At 45.8% G+C, this 26071-nt stretch overlaps 1 protein-coding gene across 1 annotated transcript in view; it reads right to left on the bottom strand.

Annotated features, from left to right (window-relative positions):
* phldb1b (pleckstrin homology-like domain, family B, member 1b) overlaps positions 1-26071 on the bottom strand; it is a 59327-nt gene that overhangs the window by 7201 nt on the left and 26055 nt on the right. Inside the window, exons 7-26 of the mRNA XM_064302403.1 lie at positions 21830-22072; positions 20558-20716; positions 19501-19629; positions 16470-16598; positions 13577-13732; positions 12832-12942; positions 12158-12247; positions 11587-11712; positions 9234-9353; positions 8474-8632; positions 7758-7895; positions 6909-7025; positions 6247-6349; positions 5640-5690; positions 4423-4705; positions 4136-4226; positions 3837-3983; positions 2963-3182; positions 1987-2072; positions 1465-1494 (exon numbers count right to left, since the gene is read on the bottom strand). Coding sequence (XP_064158473.1) covers positions 1465-1494; positions 1987-2072; positions 2963-3182; positions 3837-3983; positions 4136-4226; positions 4423-4705; positions 5640-5690; positions 6247-6349; positions 6909-7025; positions 7758-7895; positions 8474-8632; positions 9234-9353; positions 11587-11712; positions 12158-12247; positions 12832-12942; positions 13577-13732; positions 16470-16598; positions 19501-19629; positions 20558-20716; positions 21830-22072 — 2688 coding nt within the window. The remainder of the gene's footprint in view (positions 1-1464; positions 1495-1986; positions 2073-2962; positions 3183-3836; positions 3984-4135; positions 4227-4422; positions 4706-5639; positions 5691-6246; positions 6350-6908; positions 7026-7757; positions 7896-8473; positions 8633-9233; positions 9354-11586; positions 11713-12157; positions 12248-12831; positions 12943-13576; positions 13733-16469; positions 16599-19500; positions 19630-20557; positions 20717-21829; positions 22073-26071) is intronic.

Genomic DNA, 26071 nt, shown 5'->3' with positions numbered 1-26071 from the left:
AGCAGTTGCAAAGAAGCTTAAGATTTCCAGGTGCAGTATTCAGTACACACTTAGAAGGGTCTGAGCTGAAGGGTATTTATGTTAACAGGAGAAGACCAGGAAGATCAAGAGGCAGTAGACAAATATCCATTGTAGAATAGCACCAAAAAAACAGGAAGAACTCACTGCAGCAAGAGAGAAATCAGTTCTCCTGTAGTAGTGGTGCAGTTTTAGGACAGTTTCTCTAGCTAGACAACACAAGATATTTGTCTTCTGCCTCTTGATCTTCCTGGTCTTCTCCTCTTAACATTACTGCCCATAAGTTGGACCCTTCTGAGTGTGGAAATCTTAAGCTTCTTGACAATTTCTCACTGGTATAATTAACTTTTTTGCCACAATGTTTACATGGATCCGCACATCTAAGCCAAACTCCTTCTTAGCCATATTTCTTGCAACTTTAGTGCCTATTTTACTTGTACTACAGGCTAAAGTTATTAGGCTACCTGGGGTTTTAAAACTTAAGGCAGATAAGATTTCACTCATTTTAATTATCCCTCCACCTCCCTATACCCCCCACTTTGCAAAATGACTGGATAGACTTTCAATGATGAATTCAACTGCAATTAAAGCTAAATGAGGCAATTTCAAGAATAGTCCTGTCAAAGATTATTTTTAAGCAAAAGTCATTGTTTTGTGTTATTGTAAATAGAAAAATAGAAAAACATAAATGATTGTACTTTGGTTTACTATTCAATAAATGTGCATATATAAACTGAATTTTTCTCGACCTAAACCTTTTTTTTTTAACTACAGGTGGCCTAATACTTTTGACTTGTACTATATATATATATAGTGAACACTTTTTTTCTGTACTCTAGAATTTTAAATTTGTACTCAAAAAATTCACGTGGCTAAAGTGCACACTCTCAGCTTTTATTTAAGGGTATTTTTAAACTTTTTGGTTTCACCATGTAGATCACTTTTTACAGACTCCCCATTTCGGTTGGCAGTTCCAGGATGTATTTTACAGCAATATGTGTAAAGAGCCAATGTAAATACCCTGCCTGTTAATAAGCCTCGAACAGGAAGAACAAGTTTAGGAAGAGGCAGAAGCACCATAATCGGCATAGTGAAACTGGGGCACTGTACATATTATGCAATGAAAAAAGGTGCATGGCAGGAAGGCCCTTTGTATAGATGTAAATGCATTTCTCTGCAGTCAAACTGCTTTGCTGGTTCCTGACCCATGGAACTTTGGTTTTGGCAGTTAGAGAAGGAGATGGGGAAGAGATGAGTACTGAGGGACATGCGAGGATTCTGGGACACACACACACACACACACACACACACACACACACACACGCACACACGCACACACACACACTTAATTAAACTCACACACAGACACATGCACACACATACGCACACATGCATAAGCAGACAAATGCGCAGACACAAACGCACACACATAACACAAATACATACATTGGCCAAACTGAGATTGAAAAATCCTTTCTGCGAAGCAGCCGGTCGGAGTAAGAGTAAAGGGGATGAAACAAGGAAATGGAAAAAAGAGAAAGGAAATGGAATAAGTTTTCAACTGAAAATAAAGAAAATCATTTCATGAGATAAAAAATGAAATGAAACAAATGAACCATATTGTAAATATGCATCAAACACAAATTAAAGGTACATGAAATAAAGCAGATCTTCGTTATGCTATATGAAAATGCATATGAGCATGAATGTCTGACTTTAAAATCAGTTGTTCAGAGGTTACCGGCAAAATCCCTCTGCCTCTTTAAAAAAAAGCCAGTCCCACACACACGCACACACGCACGCACGCACGCACGCACGCACGCACGCACACGCACGCACAGAAGGCTCTTTGTATAATGCAAAAGGCATCAATGTGCGCTGCGCCCCCAGCGCTTCATTCTCAGACGGGCGTGTGAGGAAGAGTGAGGTCCTGTGTGGTGGACGGCAGTGGCGAGCAGCGTACTGTACCTTCGTGGCGCTGCGCAGGTGATCGTAATACACCTCCTCAATGGCCTGGAAGTAGATCACTCCCTTCAGCTTGGTCTCATGCTTGTCTGGAGAGAAGGCAGAATATTTCATTCTCATTCAGATGCGCGACTAAAGCACCACACACAACGGAGGAGACAGACCCAGAAAATTGAGAATTTTAAACAAAAATAAAAAAGAGGAGTCAGAAGGTGCATCTGAAGTGCTTGAAGGCACTTTTTACTGACTTTCCCGGTACGGAGTCGCCCTTCCAATGAAGGCTTTTTAACGCATGCCTCCTCTCATAATTCTTATTATTTTAAAATCATAACCGTTACTATGCTTGTGCAGGCGCTTAATAGGTGTCTGTGCACAGAACTAGGGCTGAATAAAACTGATATTCCAAGATTCCCATCCTTTTAAATCCCCGTCTCTGAGATAAGACCATTTGATCTGGATAAAACGGCATCTACTGTATGTTTCTCCTTTCCACATCAAAAAAGGGCAAGACTTAGGTGGTGCAGAACTTATTAAAGGAGTCTCTGTAATCCTCCGAATCTTTTGCTTCCACATGCCGTTTCATTATCGCTGAAAACTGAATAACTGTTGTGTCTCCACTGCTATGATATGTCAGTGTGCCAGGAATGGCTTTTCTCCGCGAAGCGTACACAGCACGATAGCATTGCAGCGTATTTCATCATCATCATCAGATATCATACTCGATGAAGCGGAGGAGGCCGACACACTACAGGCAAACAGAAGGCAGGCGCTTTAAACTCGCACAATCCAATAACAGTACCGGGGTTTGTGGGGAGAAACAGTTTGAAGTTGGGTCTTGGTGGAGCTGCAACGGATCATTCAGAACCCCCAGACCTCGAGCTTCTACCCAACACAGAGCAGGAGTCAGAGCTCCCGTAATGCCAGAGGGTTGCATCAGCGCAGGGAGGAGGAGGAGGAGGGGGAGGAGGAGGAGCCTTACCCACGTAGTAGGAGAACGTCCTCCTGAGGCGGTCGAAGACGAACCAGCGCTTCTTCCAGGACTTGATCTTGCCGCCCATCTTGACCAGGTAGCCCTTGCACATCTTCTCGGTGAGGATCACCTGGTAGCAGGTCTCTGCGTTGTGCCCAGACGACTCGATGTGAGAGCGCAGGTCAAACTCCTCCTTGCGGATGGGCAGGTATCGCGTCATGGGACGAGCCTGTTTAAAAAACAAAACAAAAAAAAGATCACCTGATATTTTATACATAATGTTAGTGTTTGTGCAGACAACACACACAATGTGAAAAATTTATAAAAAGCTGTGTATTTTTTAATAGTTATTTTTCAGTTACTTCTAACGTACAACCGGGAGGATGCAACTTATATGGGCATGGCTGTGACTGGTGTAACTACAATGGGTGTGGCTATGACAGGAGAAACCCCAGATGTGGGTAGATGAGATTGACTGAGAGAAGCTGAGATTGAGCATGATTGGACTGAGTGACATGGTGTGATGAAGAGATGGCTGCGATAGATATGTGGCTGCATGATTAGTGTAATCAATGGCGGCTGTGATGGTTAACTGTTGGTGTGGTGATGATCAGTGTAACTGAAATATGTGTGGCTGTGATTGGTGTAACTGTGATGAGTGTGGTTGTTATAATTGGTGGGCGTGGCAATGATTAGTGTAACTCAAATGTGTGCGGCTGTGATTGGTGTAACTGTGGTGGGTGTGGTGATGATCAGTGTAACTGAAATGTGTGTGGCTGTGATTGGTGTAACTGAGATGGGTGTGGCTGTGATTGATATAATTTGTGGACGTGGGCGAAGGTTAGTGGAACTGAATGTGGTGCGGCTCAGATGGGCTCCTGACCTGTGAGAAGTTCCTGGCCCTCATCTTCACCTCCTTCTCCACCAGCTGCTGCCTGTGAACCGTCTCGTCCTGCAGCCGCTTCTCCGCCTCCTCGCGCCTCCTCCGCTCCTCCTCCAGCAGCTGCCTCCGTGTCTGCGTCTCCTTCTCCTGGATCAATCACCAAAACCACATCTCCGATAGCAAACCCTCACCAGATAGACCCCTCCCACTGACACACCACGCCTCCACACCGCCACTGTTAAAATGGCATGGTGATACCTGTGCATGCTATGAAGGTGATGAATCTACGGAAAACTCACTCGACTCTCGATTAGTTTGGCCTTCTCCAGCTGTGCCTCTTTCAGCATCTTTTCCATTTCTTCAATCTTCAGGGCATCCATCCCACTAGCACTGCGGAGACAGGCACACGTTTATTTACACAACTATTAGGGTTACAAAGCAATTTTAAAGCGAACAAAATAAAAAAAACATAAAATTGTTCCTGCTGGAAAACACCGTAGAGGTAATGACTTTACAGGGCTTGTTAAATAAAGAGGGAAAATGTATTTCCTGATGTCATTAGTGTTGTTTCATAACTGCCTCCAACCTGGACATGTTGTCAGGGGAACAGGCTGAGTTGCCGGTGGAAACGCTGGTGTCCATGCTGTCGGAGCTCTCCAGGCTGAGTGTGTCATAGGGCCGCTCCCCAGCGGGCGGCGGCTGGTGGTGCAGGATGGAGTGGTGCACCATGGGAGGCCCAGAGGGCGGGAAAAGGACGTTGAGCTGCGTCTGAGAGCCCCGCAGCGCCTCCCACTGGCACTGCGCCTCCACTGCGGCCTTCTGCTTCAGCTCCGCCAGCCGCCTCCTCTGCTCCTCGATCACCTGCTGACCTGGAGGAGCACAGAGGGGGCGTGAAGCAGGGGTCTGGTTCCTCCCACCTCCACTTCGCCATGGAAACCACCGCGCTCAAGAGCTCTCGCATGCCAGCAAACACCCTGTCCAGCGAGCCCTCTTCCGCTGACCCTGCCTGCTGTTCAAACCCCATTACAAGCCCCTCCACCAGCCCTGCTGTACTTCCTCTTCCTCTTCAAGGCCCTCCCACACCATACCAAACCACCACCAATTCTCAGCATTAATTCTGCGTGATAATGTGCAGGTTAATGCCAACCAAATCCACATGTACACACTCTTTATTGCCCTTTCGCTCTCGCTTACTCTCTCTCTCTCACACACACACACACACACACACACACACATATCTTCAACAACCTTCTCTGTCAGGCTAATATGAACACAGGGCCCATATCAGCGGTCAACTGTGGAAAAGCAATAAAAACAAATGCGCATCTGCAAGCATCCACGAATGCATGCTAGACATAACAAGCCTAAATCAGCCTCAGCTGCGTACATAGCATAATGAATCACAAATGAACTGTGACTCTACTGAGGATCACTGCAATAAGCTACAGTCAGCACAGTCATGCCTCATACATACATAGTCATTCATGTATGTCCATGTGAAAAAAGCATAAATGCGAGAGTTACCAGCACCAAAGCTTATCTACAAAAAAAAGGCGGATAGAAACCGATCAAACACATAATTCGACCGAATGTACAAATTCCTCCGATGTAACATGAACCCTCAGATCTAGATGAAGATGGACAGACATCTCAGAGAAAAGCAAAAGAAAGAAAGAGCATGCATGCGATGAATTCTCCTCTGTTGCAGAGAAAATCTGGTTATCGGGTTACAACGTGGAGAGAACACGAGGCAAAGGTGAAACCAAACCCATTCCCAGACTCAAGTGCCTGCAGAGTTTCTACCTGTGACAGTGTCGTTGGTGGAGGAAGATTCAGACGTGGAAGGCATGGATTCTGTGAGAGCACAGAGTGACAGACAGACAGACAGACAGTGTGACAGACAGAACAACACAGCCGTTACAGCAGAAGTCGTGAGGACGGAACTGACGGGAAACACACGGAACAGGTGGGAACATTCAGGTGACCTGTAGCTCAGAGAGTCAGGAAGCGGAGCATTGTAGTTTCCACATTAATCTGAATGAGATTTCCAAACTACTGTACGTCCTGTTTAAATGTTTCTTTAGGGTCACTCTCTGGAGAGGTTTTTCACTGAACAGGTTAGTAAGTTTCAATCAACCGGTTGGTGTCTTTGGAATGTCTGACTGAGCTGTGCATCAGTGAGCTGTGTATTAGTGGGTTGTGTATCAGTGAGCTGTGTATTAGTGGGTTGTGCATCAGTGAGCTGTGTATTAGTGGGTTGTGTATCACTGAGCTGTGTATCAGTAAGTTGTGTATCACTGAGCTGTGTATTAGTGGGTTGTGTATCACTGAGTTGTGTATCAGTGGGCTGTGTATCACTGAGTTGTGTATCAGTAAGTTGTATATCAGTGAGTTGCGTGGTAGTCCTTGCCTTTCTGCTGCAATGCCAGCTGTCTCTTGGTCTCGATGTCCTGCAGAGTGGTGGCCAGGTTACGTGGCAGGCTGCCAGTGTGGCTGGGCGTGGCCAGGGGGCTCTGAAGGTGTAGTGGCAGGGTGGGCAGAGCAGGGAAGGACCAATTAAACACACAAGAGGTTAAATAAATGAGATCCAACCAAAATATGACTATTTTAAACCTAATCCGTGACAAAATTATAATACTTTATCAGTAACATGATTTTGAGTAGTATCAGATTATGAGTAATGACAGAACCATCTGCAATGACAACAGAATGTTTCAGACTTCAAAAAAAACAGACTTCATCATGTTTACAAATGTAAGTAACAGCTGAAAATGTATATTAAATATTTTGAAATATTTTGATTGTCTGGTTAATCTGTGACAGTGAAAACTGAGTTGACCATTTCTAACATAATTCATTACAAAAACCCAATTAACGCTTTTCATGACATGTGTCTGCGATAATATGGACTATGCAAGCATTATGAAAGCATAATTCTGACAGTGTTGGAGCATCAGGAGACAAGCAGAAATAAGGAAAACAAATAGCTGTTTAGAAATAAAACCATTGAGTATGCATTATATAAGGAGCACGGTGAGTTCTATTTGAAGCACTCTTGGCTAGCATGCAGACCTTGCTAGGCATGCTACGGCTCATTGTAGCAGCGCTGTACTGAGGAGACGATCCTGCACTGGCTTTGGGGTGCGCTGCAGACGACCCGGCATCACTGTCCAGTTTGGAGCGGTACACCTAGCGTGGTCAGAACATGGGTCAAAGTTAAATAAGCCCCACTTATTTTCAATACCCGATTCATGTATGACCCAGTGACAGAGAGCACTTTGTCTTTATTGCAGACAAGTCCCAAATACAAGCAATCGTTGAAGACAATTTCCCGTCCGGCTTTCAGCCCAGCAGCACCTTTCAGTTCCTACATCCACACCTTTCTATACAGTGAAAAACATCAATGCATTTGTTCAGACAAAGATCTTAAAAAAAGCACTTCATCATGAGAACCGCATTGCCTCAGAATCCCTGTATTTCACTTACAAGGAAAACCTTTTTTTTTCTCCCCACAAAAAAATTCCATCTGTAGAACTCATTTCATTTCAAATGATCAAATGATTGCTTGCAACAGGCAAAACAAATATTTGATCCACGAAACGTTCAGCAGTCCAAACTCAGAATTGGGCTTCTGATTGTTTATCGACAGGGTGAGCCTGTGGTCATTTTGTTTTTCAGAGAGAGAGAGTGAGACTGAAGAGGATTCAGAGCGGTAAAATAAAAAGATCATATGAGATTACAGCGAACATGCGAGAAATGGGGGGGGTCGAAAAAGCAAAACATAAAGCCCAGGCCTCATTGACAATGCAGAAACTATAAGACACCTGTGCCTGGAGAGAGATTCTCAGTCATACCCAAGGCTTCAGAACGAGTGAGAGAGAGAAAGAAAGAGAGAGGTAGAGAGCTGCCTGTGAGCATTACCTGCCCTGGTCTGCGTGTAGAGAAAGACTTAGCTGGGAGAGGGGGGGGACAGGGCTGACTGGGCTCCCCAGCTGCCATTATCTCCTGGTACCAGCGCTCTAAATCAAGAGGGGGGATGTGAGGCCTACTCCTCTCAGGCTGGCACCCAAAGGAACAGCAGATAATTCAGGAGGCGTGGAGCGAGGAGACAGGAGGAGAGAGAGGGAGGCAGGGATGCAGGGAGGAGACAGGGAGAGGTGGACAGGGAAAAATAATGAGGAAGGAGCCAAAAAATGGAAATCAGGAGAGAGAGAAACAAGAATGTTAATGGGGAAATAAAAATGTTTGCCAAATGAAAAATGGCTGAGAATGAAATTTTCACAAATGAAATATGGTCCCTTGTCAGCACATATCAGATATGTAAGATGCCACATGATGATCATTTACTGCCACCACAGGTTCTGACATTCAATTTCACCTTCAGTGCAGAAAGCTGGATATGCACAGTGTATTTCTGTTTCCGTAAACATAGTAAATAATCACCCATATCCTCAGGCTCGATCAGAAACTTCATTCTTAAAGGCAAAATTTTCTTTGAACAGAGTGAATTTTACTGTAGCCAGCTACTGTGCACTGCGTTCATATTGTGCTACCTCATACAGCATAAAGCAGGCAGACCTGAAGAGAACAAAGGAGGCATTATACAGGTAAGAGGGAAGGAGGGAGAGGAAACACACCTCAACAGAGGGAGACAGGGAGGAGCCGTGTGGAGGGGTGTGGCAGGAGAGGGCAGAGTCTGAAATGACAGACTGGAATGATTGGACAGGAGATGTGGGGGAGGAGTCAACCTTCGGCATCCCGAAGATCTGGCTTAATTGGCCGACGGTGACGTAATCCTTTCCACCCAGCCATACAGAAGGAGGCAGAGACAGGGCAGGCAGGAAGCAGGAGTAAGAGGGGCAGAAAATGAGATTTCAATGTTAATTGAAGAAAATAACACTATGTGGAAAGGGAATTTTAAAACACCATTTTATCACTCAATTATCACATACTTTGAGGTACCCATCACCCAGACATGTACATTATTCATTATTCAATCCAAAATAATTGTCCATTCCACAGTACTATATTTCAACTTTCATGTTACATGGAGTCATTATGCTACAGTCCAGAGTAGAAAATGACTTCAGCTGCTCATGAAAATTCAAAGAACAATGCATCTGAAATTCATCAACTATGCTTGTGATAAGAAATCAATCAGATTTCACAAACATTTCCATCCCAATTGAACTATACTTTTTTCCCAGGAGGTCAAGCGCACTGATGATCGTTATCCGCGCAGATGAATCGCATAAATCACTCTCAGAAACATGTGAATTACATCATGATGGAGTTCATCATGTCTCGCAACGAAGCTCACTCAGTGCCCACAGCAAAGGAAACAGCAGTAAGCGAAGGAGAGAGAGAGAAAGGGAGGGAGAGAGACAGCCAAGGTACCTCGCTGAGGAGAGCTGGAACTACGGCAAGCGGAGTGCAGTTCTGAGCAGAGCTGGCGATTTGGGTGTCATGGCAACCGTTCCCATACATCTTATAGACATCAGAGAGCTTCAGATACTCCTGAGACCCAAAGCCCAAAGCAGCCGAACAGGACGAGAGGCCGTCAAATCACGCACTCGGACAAAAACACACACAGGCACACGCACATGCACAGGGACACACACACACACATGCACGCACGTGTGCCCATAAACACACACAGGCACACGCACATGCACAGGGACACACACACACACACACCCACACATGCACGCACGAGTGCCCATAAACACACACAGGCACACGCACATGCACAGGGACACACACACACACACACACACACGCACGAGTGCCCATAAACACACACAGGCACACGCACATGCACAGGGACACACACACACACACACACACACATGCATGCACGAGTGCCCATAAACACACACAGGCACACGCACATGCACAGGGACACACACACACACACACACACACACACGCACGAGTGCCCATAAACACACACAGGCACACGCACATGCACAGGGACACACACACACACACACACACAACACGCACGAGTGCCCATAAACACACACAGGCACACGCACATGCACAGGGACACACACACACACACACACACACACACGCACGAGTGCCCATAAACACACACAGGCACACGCACATGCACAGGGACACACACACACACACACACACACATGCATGCACGAGTGCCCATAAACACACACAGGCACACGCACATGCACGGGGACACACACACACACACACACACACATGCATGCACGAGTGCCCATAAACACACACAGGCACACGCACATGCACGGGGACACACACACACACACACACACACACATGCACACAGGAAAATCTCTTGCTCCCAAGGTAAGTCTCTTTCCATATGTTTGTTGAAATATTAATCATGATGTACACATTTCATATCTAGAATAATGTATGAAATGGAAACTTGGGACTTATCAATTTCACTGCATGTACTGCTTAAAATATTCTGTAGCCATGTTCCAAATAGAGTAATTATTGTAATTCTTAATGAAATGCTCATCATTAACTATTAGAGGGAATTACATTACAAAATTGCGTTTTATTCTGTGGAGAAAAAGAAATGCATGATAGGAAAGGCTGAGTGTTGGAGGGCTCCCTGTATCGGTACTGTACTCCTCAAATGCGAACCTAATTCAGTATATATGCTTTCTTAGACTTCCCATCAAAATCTACCAGCAATGACACATCTGTGCCCAACCTGGTAATGAAATACAAATATAAAGCTTGATGCAAGCATAGAAAAATACACGGCCCTCTTTTTGACATTAATTTCTAAGCACAGAGGCTGGGTGTCACCAAGTGCCAGTAGTTAACGAATGGTGTCATTCCTCAGAGAAATATCTTGTTTGTTAATTTAAAAAAAAAAGAAATTCAGAAAGCAGTTACTTTTCATAGCGCAAAAATGTATTTGCGAGCAGTCGCGATGGAAAAAATCAAGTTGCCTGTAAGGGCAGCCAATTGTTCCAAATGCTTTACTCCTGCCCCCTAGTGGATGAAGATGAATTTCCTGAATGGACCACTCCTGGATGCTTTTATGACATACGTTATACTGAAGTACACAGAGCACGATGCTGTCCTCCATACGGACCATGATACGGAGATGATGCCAATAGTTAATACATACTGAATACATACTGTGAGTAAGCACCAAGGTTCCAAGCTGAAAGTTCAGCGTATAAAATCAGGCTTTAGCCTGTACTGTATAACAGGCTTACACAAAGTATAAGTCAGGTTTTAGCCTGAACACACTGAGCATAAATCAGGTCTTAGTACTTTTTCCAGTTTCATTATCCTGCATGACAGGCCTCCATGCCCTACTGGATGAAGAATTATTTCAAACCACAAGTCAATAAACCAAAGCTCTAGAACCAAGCACAAGGTCAAACTCACACAAGGGAAACTGTGAACTTTGTTCTTCTAGCAAACAGTTACCCAACCCCTCAAGCACACGCACACACACACACACACACATACTCTCTCTCTCTCTCTCATGCTGTTTCTGCACAAGCAATAAAAAATGTCAAAGCAATCCAATATAATGTATAGCACACTCTATTCAGTAGGTGCAATGGATACATTTTAAACCAGGCTTGTGAAAGCAAGTAATTAATTGTATTAGAGGGCTTTTCACAGCATTCAGTTTAATGGGTCTTTTAATTGTATTAATCTTCTGAATGTTATTGTGAAGTGGGTTGCCAGGGGGACTGAGAACTCAGGCCACATGCATTGACAGTTAGATTACCTGGTGAGGCCTGCTGGGATATATTTGGGAGGAGGAAGTGTATAAGTGGGAAGCAGGAAGTTGGCAGTGGGAATGCTGGGAGTGGACTTCCTCTAACAGGTCAGCCTCGCTGATATGAAGCACTTCCTGTTCAAATTTTTAAAAGTCAGGAGCCATATCTTCAATATTCCACTTCCCTTTGAAAGCCCTTTGACGATTTTTGGCAATGGTTTATATGAGAGTGAAATAGTCCAGTATAGTCCACAGCTGATAATATGAGGATTCCAGGATCTTCACCAGATGGAATAACTTTAAACTAAAAAGGATTCCCAAACAGAGACCAGGCCATGCTGAATGCCCTCACGTGGACTATATTAATCAAACTCTGACACTACCAGATCAACAAGCACACAGCACAAAGGATCATTAAACAAACACACTCAATTTTCAATCCTGACAGGGTCAGATTCTGTACATCCAGTGAGAAGAGAAAATAAACTGAAAACATGTACAATGATTACGGACCACATTCAGGTTACTTTAACTGTAATACCAGGTGTGGCCAGCAGGCAGTAAAAGAAGATTGTCTCACCTCCTTCATGGTGCTGGCACTCTTGGGGAAGGCCCTCCCCCCAGTGAGGCTGAGGTAGCGCTTCTCCAGGAGCGACAGCCTCTCCTTCTCCTGTGGAAGAGCCAAACACACAGAGTCAGTGCAGTAAGAGAGCCAAGAACTCTGCCCTGCTCACGGCTGATCCCAGATCAGCCACTGCCACACATGCCTAAAGGGAGCGGCTCTGAGGGCTGATCTAGAGTCATAAGGGGAATATTGATGCTGTCCCCATTTTGAAACTGCGATAGCTGTAGCACTCTGAACTGAAGTCGTCACATGGGAATACATGTGGCTGTGTTACAGGCTATTGAAGAGCAAGGCCCAGGGATGGAGTTCATTACAAAGAGTGAGAAAATGGAGGACGAAAAAGGAGGCAAGCATCCTTCTACCTACATTGCGAGTGGGAACAACTTGATTTATTGCTGATCAATGTGTTATTGCAGTCCTATACATAACTAAACATAATCTACATAAGCATATGTATATGTACATGTATATGCATGTATATATCCCTGTGTGCATTAGTATATATATATATATATATATATATATATATATATATATATATATATATATATATATATACAACACTTGTGTGCCTTTGTACACAGCTTTATACTGTAAATGAGTGCATAGCTTTGTACATGAAATATCACCTTATGAAGCAGCTGCAGGGCGTGGTTCTTGTCCTTAGCCAATCGCTCACACTCCTGGGTGGCCTGAAGCCCCAGTTGATTGGCTTGGCTCTCAAGTGCCGCCACCTTTTCCTGTGGATCGCAGAGGAAATGATTCATTGCTCAGAACAGAGGCCCAAGTTTGATAACTCAGCCTGTAAAGCAGGACCCTTAAGTCCCAGAACCTTCTGCACCAGGTGGGTCGCTTGGTACCTGCAGGACATCCTAAGAAGTGATGTCTCCAAGTCTCAAATGCAAACCTAGCACACAGCCTTTAGCGTGCGACATTACATAATAATACAATCACATAGCAGACACAGTGCCACTTACAAAAGTAGAGAGCATCAGATGAAGGTTGAGAAGATAGACAGAAGCTAAGAAAATATTTCACATAGACTTTTGGGCAGAGCCTGTATTTTAATTAGGCATCTCTTTGAACAGCTCCCCGAGTCCCACTATCTTTAATTAGGGCTTCTCCTTGAAGAGGGCGGACTTTTGAAAACTGCCTCTCTCTGTCCAGAGGGGAACACATTTCATTACATTACAGGCATTTAGCAGACTTACACATCGCATCCATTTATATAGCTGGATATATACTGCATAAACTGCACAGTGGGAATAGAACATGCAACCTTTAGGTTACAAGACAAGGTCCTTACTCATTACACTAAGTTTTCCACTCACTGCCGGTGCAGCGATAGTGCAGCAGATAGACAGTGAGTTGTACCTTCCTATGGGCCACGCTGGTGTGGTACTGCGCTCTCTCCTGCAGGAGCTGTTGGCTGATCGTCTCTCTCTCCTCCTCTAAGCTACTCTCTTTCTCCAGTTGCTGGAACTCCAAGTCCTCAAACCGCTTTGTCTCGCACTCCAAGGCCTCCGCTTCCTGCAAGCCCCCCCAGACAGCCCCCACAAACAGTCATCATGCAGCCCACAGGGTCACCACCGGGCCCGGCAGGCTGGGGGGGGGGGTCCGAGGCCTGTGCTCGCTATTAGCGAACATGGCCCCACAAGCAAACGTAAAATCAACAGCACCAATGCACCTCAAACCAGTGGCATCACCAGGCCAAGTAACCCCTGTCCAGACATTTCAAACAGAGGGAGAGAGGGAGGGAAGCAAAGGGACACAGAGAATGTGGGTGTGTGTGTGTGTATATATGTGGACAGTATGTGTGTGTGTTCTTGAGGGCTTGTGTAACTGTTTACTCGAAGAACAAAGTTCACAGTCTGCACTTGTTTGGAGAGAGTTAAGTGAGGACCAGCTGTGAAACCATCTGGCACTGTCATGGTTGCCTGGTTACAGACAGGCCAGAGGCCAGGGTACCTAACTGCATAATAATCTCACATCCCGCTTCTCAAAGTGGAGGTGATGATTGCAAAGATACACAAGTCCAAACCATCCATTAATGTATGCTACAGTAGTGGTTTACTGTTCCCAAACATCATAGATAATTACACCACTCTAAAGAGCATTAATACTGCAAACAATAGCAACAATAGCTGTTTTTCCATTACAGTGTGCTAACCAATATTATGCGTAAAACAAAAGTTTATATAAAACAACTTCTATAAATATTCACATAAAACTCATTTTTTTCCATTCTCGCTTGGGTTTTTCACATCATGTAAGTCTTTTCATTTAAACCCAACCTGTCTGATGTGCTTGGAGCACTTGCACAATCACCCTTCTTCATTAAACACAGCCTTACAAATGGTTTACTTAAGGAAATATGAGATTCCAAGCAGATGCTCTGGTGGGTCGCCATGTTCCTCACCGGCAGACAGAAGGCCTCTCTGCAGGCCTAGATAACCCGCTAATCAGACTTATAGACACACCGCATGCCCCCCCCCCGCCAGCTCCTCGGTCTTACTGGGGCAGATCTGACTGTGGAAGCAGGTCCACGGCCACATGGCCCAGTCCTCAGCACCGCACCCTGCCAGCATGGCTCCAGAGCAGCTGTTTATTCAGCCGCCTCCATTAGCCTGCCAGCAGTCTGTCTGCAGCGACGCCCTTTATCACACAGGCTTTTAAAACGGGGTTTTCTTCCTTTATTTCTCTCCTCAATTGGAATCACCGATTATGCCTCTGGAGACACATTCATACCCTCCACAAGGACAGACCAAGGCAACTGACGTGTGGGCCAAGGGCTATTCTGCACACAGGCCCACACTGTGTTACAGGAGAGAGCTCCTGCTGACTGGAGGAGAAGCTTTTCTCTCACTGGTGAGAAAAGGTTACCTGAGGTCACCCGGGGTGCCCTTGGAGGGAGCGACTGCAGTGGTTACCCGGGAACCGTGATCAACTAGGAAAACCTGCCCAACACCTTTCATCTGTCAACAGCCTCTACATCAGGCAAACCAGGCACCTGTGTCAGCCTTTATGGAGCTTTTCTGCAGCTTGAATTACATTGAATTGTAGATTTGGGCTTTAAAACAGCAAACGTAATTGAAAGCATTCAATAACCCATTTAAGTGCATCAAATAAACAAAACAAAAAAAACTAACAACAGTGAGAATCTGACAAAATGCACAAGTAGCAATCAGGTGGCAATGTTTTTGTTCTCATTCGCTTTTTCCAATGCACATTCATCTTCATGTAATAATACTAATAAAACATAAAATATGTGATCGAAAATAGGACCAAAAGCCGCGGTTAGTCACTGCATTATTCGGTTAGTTAGTTAGGGTTAAAAGCCAAAACCAAACCAAGACAAAGAAGAAAAGAAGGCCTGCAGAACAAATTCACCTTAAAAACAATGCACCTGTAAGCAACACATCTGTACCATATGTGACATGTGTACACAGCTCACTTGCAAAGCTCTCCAAAGCCCTTGCACAGTTACCATGAGTTTCCCCCGAAACGCACCACCTTACCCCATATTCATAACAATGACCCTTCACTGCAAGGTGAGAGGGTGCGGTAGGAAGGAGAACAGTAGAGAGGAAGGGGCTGGGAACTTGGAAAATTCCAGAAGTCTGTGAGATGGCCAGCTAAGAGAGTTTGCAGTGGTTCAAAACTCCCCAAATGTATGCAGTGCTTTGGTGATAACAGACTAGTCACATTAAGGCATGCTCACCTCTGACACATTCTGTAAATGCATTATCTTAATGCCATTTAGGGCAGTTTTTGGTCAAACTGGCAAATATTTACAAAATTATCAGTCTGTATCCAACTACATGTTTAAAGGAATTTCAAGTAGTTGAAATTGAACCTGAGGACAGAGTGAAGTTGGATGTATCAAGAACACAGTCCTTCATTTATAAATGTACGAATATGCCCATCCAAGCACTTTCACTGGGTCTTTACATACATTTTTACCGAACAATTCCTAACATTCCTTCTTAAAAAAATCCAGATGTTTAAACTGTATGTAAATAGCACCAGTGTGACTAGCTGAGTGCTTTTCCGTGTTCAGATTCTGGGGTATCTCAGGTATTTTAGACATGTAGTGAAAGCCAAATATGTTATTATGATTTAGTGCTCCTGGAATTTCCGCCCAGACAGATGGCCATAGACACCCCTGTGTGGGAGAGGAGTGAGGAGAGGACAGCGTGTGATGCCCTGGGGCAGGTGGTGGGCATGGTGCTTCTGGGGGAATGGGGGTGGGGGGGGTAAGACTGACCCTCTTCAGCTGCTCTTGTAAGTGCTCGCGCAGAGATTCGGGGCAGTTGTGAAGCTGGCTCTTCAGCTCACTGTACCCCTCCTGGAGCCGGGCCAGGACCTCCCGTTCCACATCAACATTTGCCCTCTCCTAAAAAAAAACAACAGACCGTCCAGGGGAGGAAGAAGAGAGAGAGAGAGAGAGAGAGAGAAAAACACACTGCTCAAATCCATGCCATGCATAAGCTGGAGGTTAGAGACCACAACAGGGTATGAGCCAGAGAGAGGAGGGACATGGAGAGGCCTTTACCGGATTGGGGCACGTTTTGCCTCTTTTGTTTACCTCACATGATGACACTCCACGTTGACTAGCTCCAGTGCGTTTTCCGGCTTTTTTTTGTTGATACATGCTTTTGTCCTGTTTGCATGCCTTTCTTGTGTATTTAACACGATTTGTGTGTTTACCTGCTTTTAAACTCTGTATAGAGTCTCCGCTCTACAGTCTGAACCAAATCATACACAGAGCAGAACATGCTGCTTGCTCCAGGCATCAGTTTGCAGCAACGTTTAGTGCCTCTCTGTGTGATCAGAGAGGCTGCAACCTTATAAAACCATCAGCTTTCATTAAATAATACGCTCAGTTTATACAACTGAATTCTTTTTTTTTCTTTCTTTTGAAGAGTAAAGAAAGAAGTATAGTTGCATTTGGTTTTAATACAATTCTTCTTAGAGAACGGTTAGTTTTACATGTTTTGATGTAGCTGTGTGAAAGCATGCCTGATTGGAGATCCCTATAATAATGTCAACATTCAAGACCAACTTTAGCTTGAATGACATGCATGATTTCAAACGTCCAGAAAATCACACCCATCAGATTTCCTGTGGGTTTATGCAGGAAATGTTTACTGATGCAGATTTTCTTTATTTTAAATGCAACCCATATTAATACAATAAATAGGCTTTAAATTAATAGTCAAATGAGAAAAATTGATACAAACAAGCCAGATTAAAAGCACCTATGTGCTTTTAATTTTTCTTTCTTTTATCAATATAGATATAGAAATCAATATTTACTCTGATTACATTTCAGGTGCAGTAATGTGTGTTTAGCATGAAACACAAAACTCTGCATTATTGCCGGTGGTAAGAGATATGGAGATATGTGCACCTAAGCACACGATCAGCTAGTTTGAACAGCCAGGCTGTTACATGTGTAGAATTGGCAGGAAATTAGAAATTCCTCCGGTTCCAAAATACGCAAACAGCCGTGAGTGTGAAAGTGGTGCTGGGCAGTGTGTCTGGATTTGGAAAGGGTGAAAAAGTGAACATTTTTATGAGTCATGCACTGGACACTGGACACCTCACACGGACTCCCAGGGTTTATGGGAGACTGAGTTTTAACATGTCTGTCAGCACACTCTGGCTCCACCTCTGTTCGTGACTTATAGAATAGTGGAATATTCAAAATAAATAACTGTTACAGTACCTGTAGTTATTATTCAGCCTGGTAGGTAGTATTATTATTATCGGGCATCAGTGCTGCAGTGCAGTTTTAGCCGAGGCAAACGCCACCGACTCACTCTCACACACAGACACCCTCGGGTCTCACCCCAGATACATCTCATTTAAGGGAGCAGTCAACTGAATCTAACTGCCAAATTATATCTGTACGTTTTCTGACTTCAATAACACTGCAGAAATACAACGAAATGTACAAAACGGCTGGCTCAAGAAAATTTCTGTGGAAAAACAAATCTAAAACTAAAGCGAAACTAGTGTGTCAGAACTGATTGTTTGATGTAATACATAAATTATCTCAACTGAAATAAAACTATAACAATCTCAAGCCTACTGTGTTTTCACTGTATTTACGTGAGGACAATAAACTTTACAATACCTGTGCTAAGTTTCCTGTCATAGTGAATGTGGAGTGACTAAATCCTAAATACAGAAGCCCTGGGCGTGGCAGCTGAACCCTGAACCCTGAAGAATGACCAGAGGCTCTGAGGATGGACCCTTGAGACCAGTGCTGGAGTGCAGTGGCGTGAGGATTAGAGGTTAATAAAGACTGGGTTAGTGGAGTAAAACACAGCAAAGCGGCCCTTATAAGAAGCGCAGAAAAGATGTTAAAAAGGACAGGAAGAAAACAGACTCCCCGATTCGGTCCCGACCGCCACCGGATACGCGCGACTCACCGTAAAGCGTGCGGTCACCTGTCACCCCCCACATGCGCCCACCTCCCTGCCACTCACCTGGGTCAGGAGCTCAAACCAATGGGGGGGTGGGGGGGGGGGACACCACCCTAACACCGTTACCGCTAACGCACAGCTATGCGCATGGGAATGCTCTACACGGGAAATGCAGCTACTGTATCTAGGGAAGAACGCGACTGTGCATTTTTACCTTGGGGCGGCAAAACCGACTAGACTGGGTATGGGGAGGACACCCTTGGTAAAGCCATGCCTTGGAGGAATGTCAGACACCAGAAAAGTTCAGTCCGTTACAGCTCATCAGCATCAAGGCAAATAAAGACAATCCCACCTTCACCTCCCCAACGCCGGCTCCATCAAACCAGAAGGACTAGAGACAGCTCTCAGAAACAAGGGACAGCGTCTAACGAGTGCACTGCCCGTTAACTGAACATACTATGCTGAAACATGCATACTTAACGGTGCCTATTCAAGTGTAAAACAATGATGTGAGAGTGAGGCTTTGTGAGCCCTATTGTATGTCAATCTGCAGTGTGCTGATTTCAACCAATCTGGGGACTGGTGACTGGTTCATATCAGTGAAAGCTCCACCCATTTAGGGGTTTTTAAGTGTCATCACTGCTTAAAATATTGTGTGCTGACGTGTTTCTGTGTAACCAATAAGCAGGGTGCTGTGATAGATCTAGTTCCACAGAAATTAATTTCAGAAAATGAAACTCCCAGTTTCTTGTGTGCGCGCGTGTGTGTGTGCGTACATGCGTGTGTGTACATTTACGTGTGTGTGTGTGTGTGTGTACATGTACGTGTGTGTGCATGTGTGTACGTGAGTGTACAGGTATATACCTTGTCCTTCTCTCTCTGAATGCTGCTCTCCAGCTCGCTGAGTTTGCACTGCAGCTGTGAGATGATCTCGGTCTCCGCCTCCACCTGCTCTGCCTGCCTGCGGGCCACGCAGCCGCTCACACAACACCGCTGCACCGCAGCCGCCACCCGCACCCACCGCCGCGCCCCGCGCGCACGCAAGCACCGCAACACACACACCACGACACACCACCGCGCCGCAACGCACACACCACGCCACAACCACACACACACACACCACACGCACACACCACGCACGCACACACACACCAACACACACACCACGCCACACACCACACCACGCACGCACACACCACCACGCCACACACACACACACCACGCCACCCAACACACACACCACGCCACGCAACACACACACCACGCAACGCACACACACACCACACACCACGCCGCGCAACACACACACCACGCCACGCAACGCACACACCACACAACACACACAGCACGCCGCACACACGTCACGCCTCACACACGCATTACATGAGTCACACACTTCATCCTTAAGCCCGCCGTACGCGCGAGACACACATGTGAAGGAGACACCGGGTACATGTGACCTCCCCCCCAGTCTCTGTGCGTGGCTGCCTGTTCCTCTGTAATTGGGATAACTGGACAGGGAATTCCTCGTTATCGCTCCACTGGCTCAGTAAAATGCAGACTGGATCAGTGTCAGGTGCGTGGGTTGTGGCAGAGATCCCTCTTGCATTATGTTCTTACTCGAGGCGGTTCCTGCTTGTTAGAGGAGATTCTGGTGCTATTTTTAAACTTATGAATACGGATAAAAAGGAATATGGATAAAAAAGGACAAAATATCGATTGCCATGGCATCGTCTTGTTATTCTCCTCTATGAATATTAGTCAGATGCATCAAATTGAAATGTTATGACATCAGCGGTAGGAGTAGAACCTTTAATGTCAATAATACACACAGCTGATTGACTGGTCTGGTTGACCTACACTATCTGCGGTTGTGGTTAGGATAGTGGCAGGGCATGGACTGAGCATTCTTAATGCAGACACGCTGTTCTAGTGGTGTCACCTCCTGCTTGGACTCCTGCAGCTGCTGCTCCAGCTCAGTGATGCGAGACTTCAGCTCGTCCACACGAGTCAGAACTCGGACCCGCTCCTCCTCCAGGTAGGCCAGCTCCTGCCTCCCGCCCCTGCCAGAGTCTTCATCCTGTGGGCGGAGACCAGAGGCGGCAGGTGAGACAGGGGAAACCGCGGATGTTACAGGCGAGCACGCAGATGTGACCCTGGGTGTTTGGGGGAGAGCGTAGGCGAAGGCCACTGCGACCGACGATGTGCGATGGACGTCACTGAAGTGCTTTCACACTTTTTTTTTGCTTTGTTGAACGATGATAGAATGTTCAGGAATGTTCTGCGATTTGAGTCGAGCTACACTCTTGTCGCTTGAACAGAGACTGGCCTAGAGACAGATAAGTGTGCAGGTAAGAAAGTGGGCAAGAAAGGCGACAAATGAGACCCCAGGTGGAACAGGTGGGAATTCAGGTGCGCAAGTCTATCTGTCAGTTAGGCAATCATCATTCATTGAGCAGCAATCATCCCAAAGCAGTGGCAGTACCTTCATTTTACCACTAGATGGTGAAAAGGCACCAACAAAGGTTTGCACAAAAGGCCAAATATTCATTGCCCCTGGGCAGCCAGTCTGTTCTTGAACTTGTTAGCGAGAGTCTAAAAGGGTAGCTCCCCCATGCAGGCCTATAGCTCACTGCCATCAGCCTGCCAGGGAAATAATTAGCAAATCAATATCTGACAGTTTGATTTACAAATCACAGCGTTGTTCTTAAGTGTGTATCATGAAGCAAAGGACGCGTTTCAAATCAAAAAGTAAAACTCAGTTACTCATTCCTCAACACAGAGACCGCTGCCAAACTTTTTCCGAAGCTATTTTCCACGTTGACAGACAAGCACGCTTCAGCTTGAAATAACAAAATGTATATGGAATAGAACAAACTGCATACCTCCAACAGTAAGGACAAATATTCTACCAGCTCATCCCATTCCTTTATTACACCAGCAGTTCCTTTATTGTTGTACCTATCAGCTAGCACGCTAGCCTGGTCAATGTGGCCCAGTCAGTGTGGCTCAGTCAGTGTGGCTCGGTCAGTGAGAGGCTCGGTCAGTGTGGCTCGGTCAGTGAGATCCGGTCAGTGGAGCTCGGTCAGTGCAGCTTGGTCAGTGAGAGGCTCGGTCAGTGAGACCCGGTCAGTGAGACCCGGTCAGTGTGGCTCGGTCAGTGCAGCTCGTTCACAGACCAGCACAGCCTCACCTCCTGTTGCGTGCTCTCGGTGCTGCTGCACTCCTCCTTCAGGTTTTCCTCGTCGCTCTCCCTCTGTTTCTGCGGCGCACGCAGGGCCGCGCCCCCCGCCGCGTCCGCCAACGCCCTCCTGGCGCTGTCTTCGCCCGTGGGGCTCGCTCCGGGGAACAAATACCTCCCGGGGTCCAGGCCCGGGGTGTCGCCCTTGTTGTACTCCGCACACAGGTTCAGGATGGTCTCCAGCCTCTGCCGCTCCTGAGAACGCAATGGAACAAAATAAAGAGTTTTCCTGTGGAACAGGACCGCGTGAGACCACTGCATGACCGCACAGGACCACGTACTCTACTGAACCCTCACTCAGCCTACAGCCAAATCAGGGTCTGCAAATGTGTCACAGACAGTTCACACGGATACACACACACACACACACACACACCTTAAACAGACACACTGTCTACCGAATCTGCTCTGAATCAACACAGCAGAAATGCCTGGATTCAGGGCTCTCTAAATTCAGGGAAAAACAGCTGCCATCTCCAGTTAACCAGGATAGCAGTCAGCCCTCTGACCCCCAGGTGAACTCTGACCCTCGCAGGCCAGCTGCTTGCTGTGGTACCTGCAGACAGGGTGGTTCTAACAGCAGCCCCCCGTTAAGGACCTCCCACTAAGCAAGTGCTGTTGACCGGAGCACAGTGGCACCGTCAGCCTAACGCCTGACATTTTAAACATGAAATGCACACTCAGCGAGTGCTTTCATTAGATATTTGTGCTGGTGTGGTCCTCTAGCTTTGTGTGTCTGCAAGACTGCAATAACCCTGGAAAAGTTGTGGTACAGACTGAAAAAAAAACAAATCAGGCAACAAATCAATGAGGACACAGTCAGCAAAATGCTTAAGACTGGAATTAAGACACATCTGCAAGGTGACTGATACCTTCGATGGTGAAATTACTTACCGCTATTTGTTAAATGCCCTGCGTGTGTGCACATGTATCAGTGCATCTTCACAATAATTCAGAATAATTCACCTGAAGGCAGCAGCGTAGAGCCATGCAGATGGCACGTGAGAGACTGTGTAATACTGTAATATGACAGGCACAGGCTATAGTAATACAGTAATACTCATACAGTCTGCTGGAGCCTGAGTGATGGACAGTCATTTCCGCTCTCTTATTGTGTACATTCCAACGAGGGCGGGGCCAATCACAGATCAAAGGGCTATGAGACATGCCCCTCCCCCACCCCAGGCTCCACATTCCTCAATAAGGAATGCTCGGAATGTCTCTCTCTTTCTCTCCCCCCCCCCCCCCCCCCAGGGAGCTCATCTCATGTCTGTCTCAATCACACGCCACCTGTCCTCTGTGCTTCTCCGACTCCTCTCTGTCTGAAGCTGTATAACGCCGGACCTTACAGAATTAGAGGAGTCTTTTGAGATGCTCTCGTGAGTTTGAGGTGATTTCATGAAAAATACTGAGATGAAATGGAAGCAGTAGGCACTGATCTTTATGCAGCACATATTGTAGCTCCAACAATGGAATTCCTTAATATGGAGTCAAAGGAAAAGTAGTCCCTGGCTCAAGTGACGTGTATTACAAAGAGTGAGCATTCTGTCCCCTATTCATATTTTATTTCTCTCTCTCCTTCCCATGCGCTCTCTCACTCTCCTGCATCATCTATCGGCATGTCCCTCTACCCCCCACCTCAGATCCAGTCACACAAAGCACGGTTGGGTCCGTTCTCGCCCCTCTGCGTCCCCCGATCTCGGGACGCGGCGAGAGTTGAGTGACGAGGTTATTTGTGACCCAGAAAAGCAGCTGAGCGCCTGCATCACGTTCCTGTCCCGGCTTCATCCTGAAAGCCACGCTGTGTTCTGTCACCGCTCGGCGTCTGAGCAGGGGAAGAGCTGCTCTGACTAAACATCTGTCACCACTTGCACACGCAGCGTCGCACACAATATACTGTACGCACACCACGCTGAGGGTCAGACGCCAACATAATGCCAGCTTTAAACGTGTCCTGCAAACGCTTATACGCTAAATCATAAGGTTAAAGGTACAAATGGTTTCCTTTAAGGTCAGCTTAATTATTCATGAATATTGTTGTAATAAAATGTTAAAGTTCTGTTGCCTCTCCCCCCATCTTTCTTCTTTCTATAGAAAAAAAACAGCCAGAGGTGTGTTTTTACCAGCATGACACTGGAAAAACACTGCAGGGTTTCTGGGAAGCTGACACCAGTTTTGACTGGACTTTCAGCCAAACAGAACTGTGGGTAAGGGAACCCCCCTCCAGCATAGTGTTTCAGAAGAACCCAAACACAGTTTTCTCCCACGTGCCGGTGCATTACTGCAACAGTGAAAATAGTTCCCTGCCAGCAGAGCTCTGTTACATTAGAACAGAGGAAAGCACAGTTTCGTTGGACATGCTCTGGGTAGCTCCTGGTGTCTACAGAGGCGTGAGAAGAGAAAGAATGCAAACAGAGAATCTTTCACATCACTGTGAAGACGCTGAGGTAATTAACAGAACAGGGCACTGTAGAGTATAAGGCTGTAAGTTCCACTGAGAATCACCTGGATCCACATGTGGCTTTACAACTGCTGGACCATGCACATACGGGCTGGGTCAGAACATGCAGCAGTGTTGTACTGTATGACTGAAGGGTGTATATTTACACAAATATAAATATATTTAGCACAATGTTTTATTATTATTTTCTGGTTTCTTCCCTTCAGGCATTGTGGGGACAACCTTGTGGGAGGAGTCTTGTAAAAAGCCACAGGAAGTGCTGGACACAACTATAGCTTCTTCAGAGGAGTTTTGCATATGAGAAACTTGCAATAACGATTACACCTCCTATATAAATATATGTACTGTATTTCCCAAAGGTTTATACCTTTATATACCCTCCTTTCCAATTGTAGTAAGAGTAATCAAACATAGCATACAGCAACTGAGAGGGACTTCATAACATAATGACAAGTGTTGCTTTCAAGTAAATGGTAAATGGTAAATGGACTGCATTTATATAGCGCTTTTATCCAAAGTGCTTTACAATTGATGCCTCTCATTCAAGTAAAATCGAAATGGAGATGTAGGTAGCCCTGCAAAAAGGCATAAAGGTGTAAACCCTTGTGAGGCCATAAAACCAGTGATACACACCATATTCTATATAAAGATCCTTATTCTACCTGGGTCATATTCCGATTATACCGGTTACATAAGTCATGAATGGAATAACCCTGTCTTATTCCTGTATACATCACTGGCTGAATATAGTTTACATCCTTTGGTCAGTGGTAAAGGACGGTGTTCCTTAGCATCCTTTTCTATCCAAGTGCAAGTGTTAAAAATTTGCTGGGTGTGAATCACAGGTATTGTTTTGTTTGTTTACCACAAAATTAGGGCTGTCAATATGTTAACTTATTAATTAACTTTCAATGATCAGTGGGTTAAACTTTTTAACACAATCACATTTTCGTCAAGGCGTAAACATTGACAGTTTTAGAAATAACATTCAAATCAGCCGGTAAAGAGCTTATGAGCACTCATAACCCTCTAATGCTGCCCTTATGAACACATCATCGGCAAAGCGCTCTTCCCTGCTGGGCCTGACACCAGGGGGTCCGACCAGACAGCCCAGCAAGCTGGCACACAGACTCTATGACAAAGACACATACCAGCAGGCAGAGCAGGATATAAATAAGGGCTGAACAGCAGCCGGTCTGCTCCGTTAATATCGCGGCTGTGGGCGGTTACCTTCCTCATCGCCGCCACATTGCTCAAGAAGGCTGGATCCTTAATCAGCGTCATAAAGTAAGTCAAGGCCCGGTCCTGGGGCTGCTCCGGCCTGCGCGCCACTGAACCGGACCCGCTCGACCGCCTGCGGTCCATCTCTGCTCCAGCACAGCGTAGCTTCCACTGCAACTCCCTTTCGTCTTCGCCCCTGCACAGCTTTCTGTCACTCTGTCTGGCTCTGTCTGTCGTTCTCTCTCTCTCTCTCTCAGCCTCTGTCTCTCTCTCTCTCTCGCTCTCTCACCTGCTACTCATACCCAGGAAAGGCCTGTTACTGGGGAGGGTAGGAGGGTCTTTTCACAGAGAGGGTGGGGCCACAACAGCCAAGGAGAGGAAGCTTTATTTGTTCTTCAAACAAATGTTTCTCACACACACAAATAAATAAACACACACACACACAAACTCTCTACTCACACTACTACTACTATAACAGATATCATACAATGAATCCTGGATTTCAATGCGAG

This window comes from Anguilla rostrata, chromosome 12 (assembly GCF_018555375.3).
Source record: "Anguilla rostrata isolate EN2019 chromosome 12, ASM1855537v3, whole genome shotgun sequence".
Taxonomy (NCBI): Eukaryota; Metazoa; Chordata; class Actinopteri; order Anguilliformes; family Anguillidae; genus Anguilla; species Anguilla rostrata.
The sequence above is the reverse complement of the archived record's forward strand: the minus strand, read 5'-3'. Positions and strand labels throughout refer to the sequence as shown.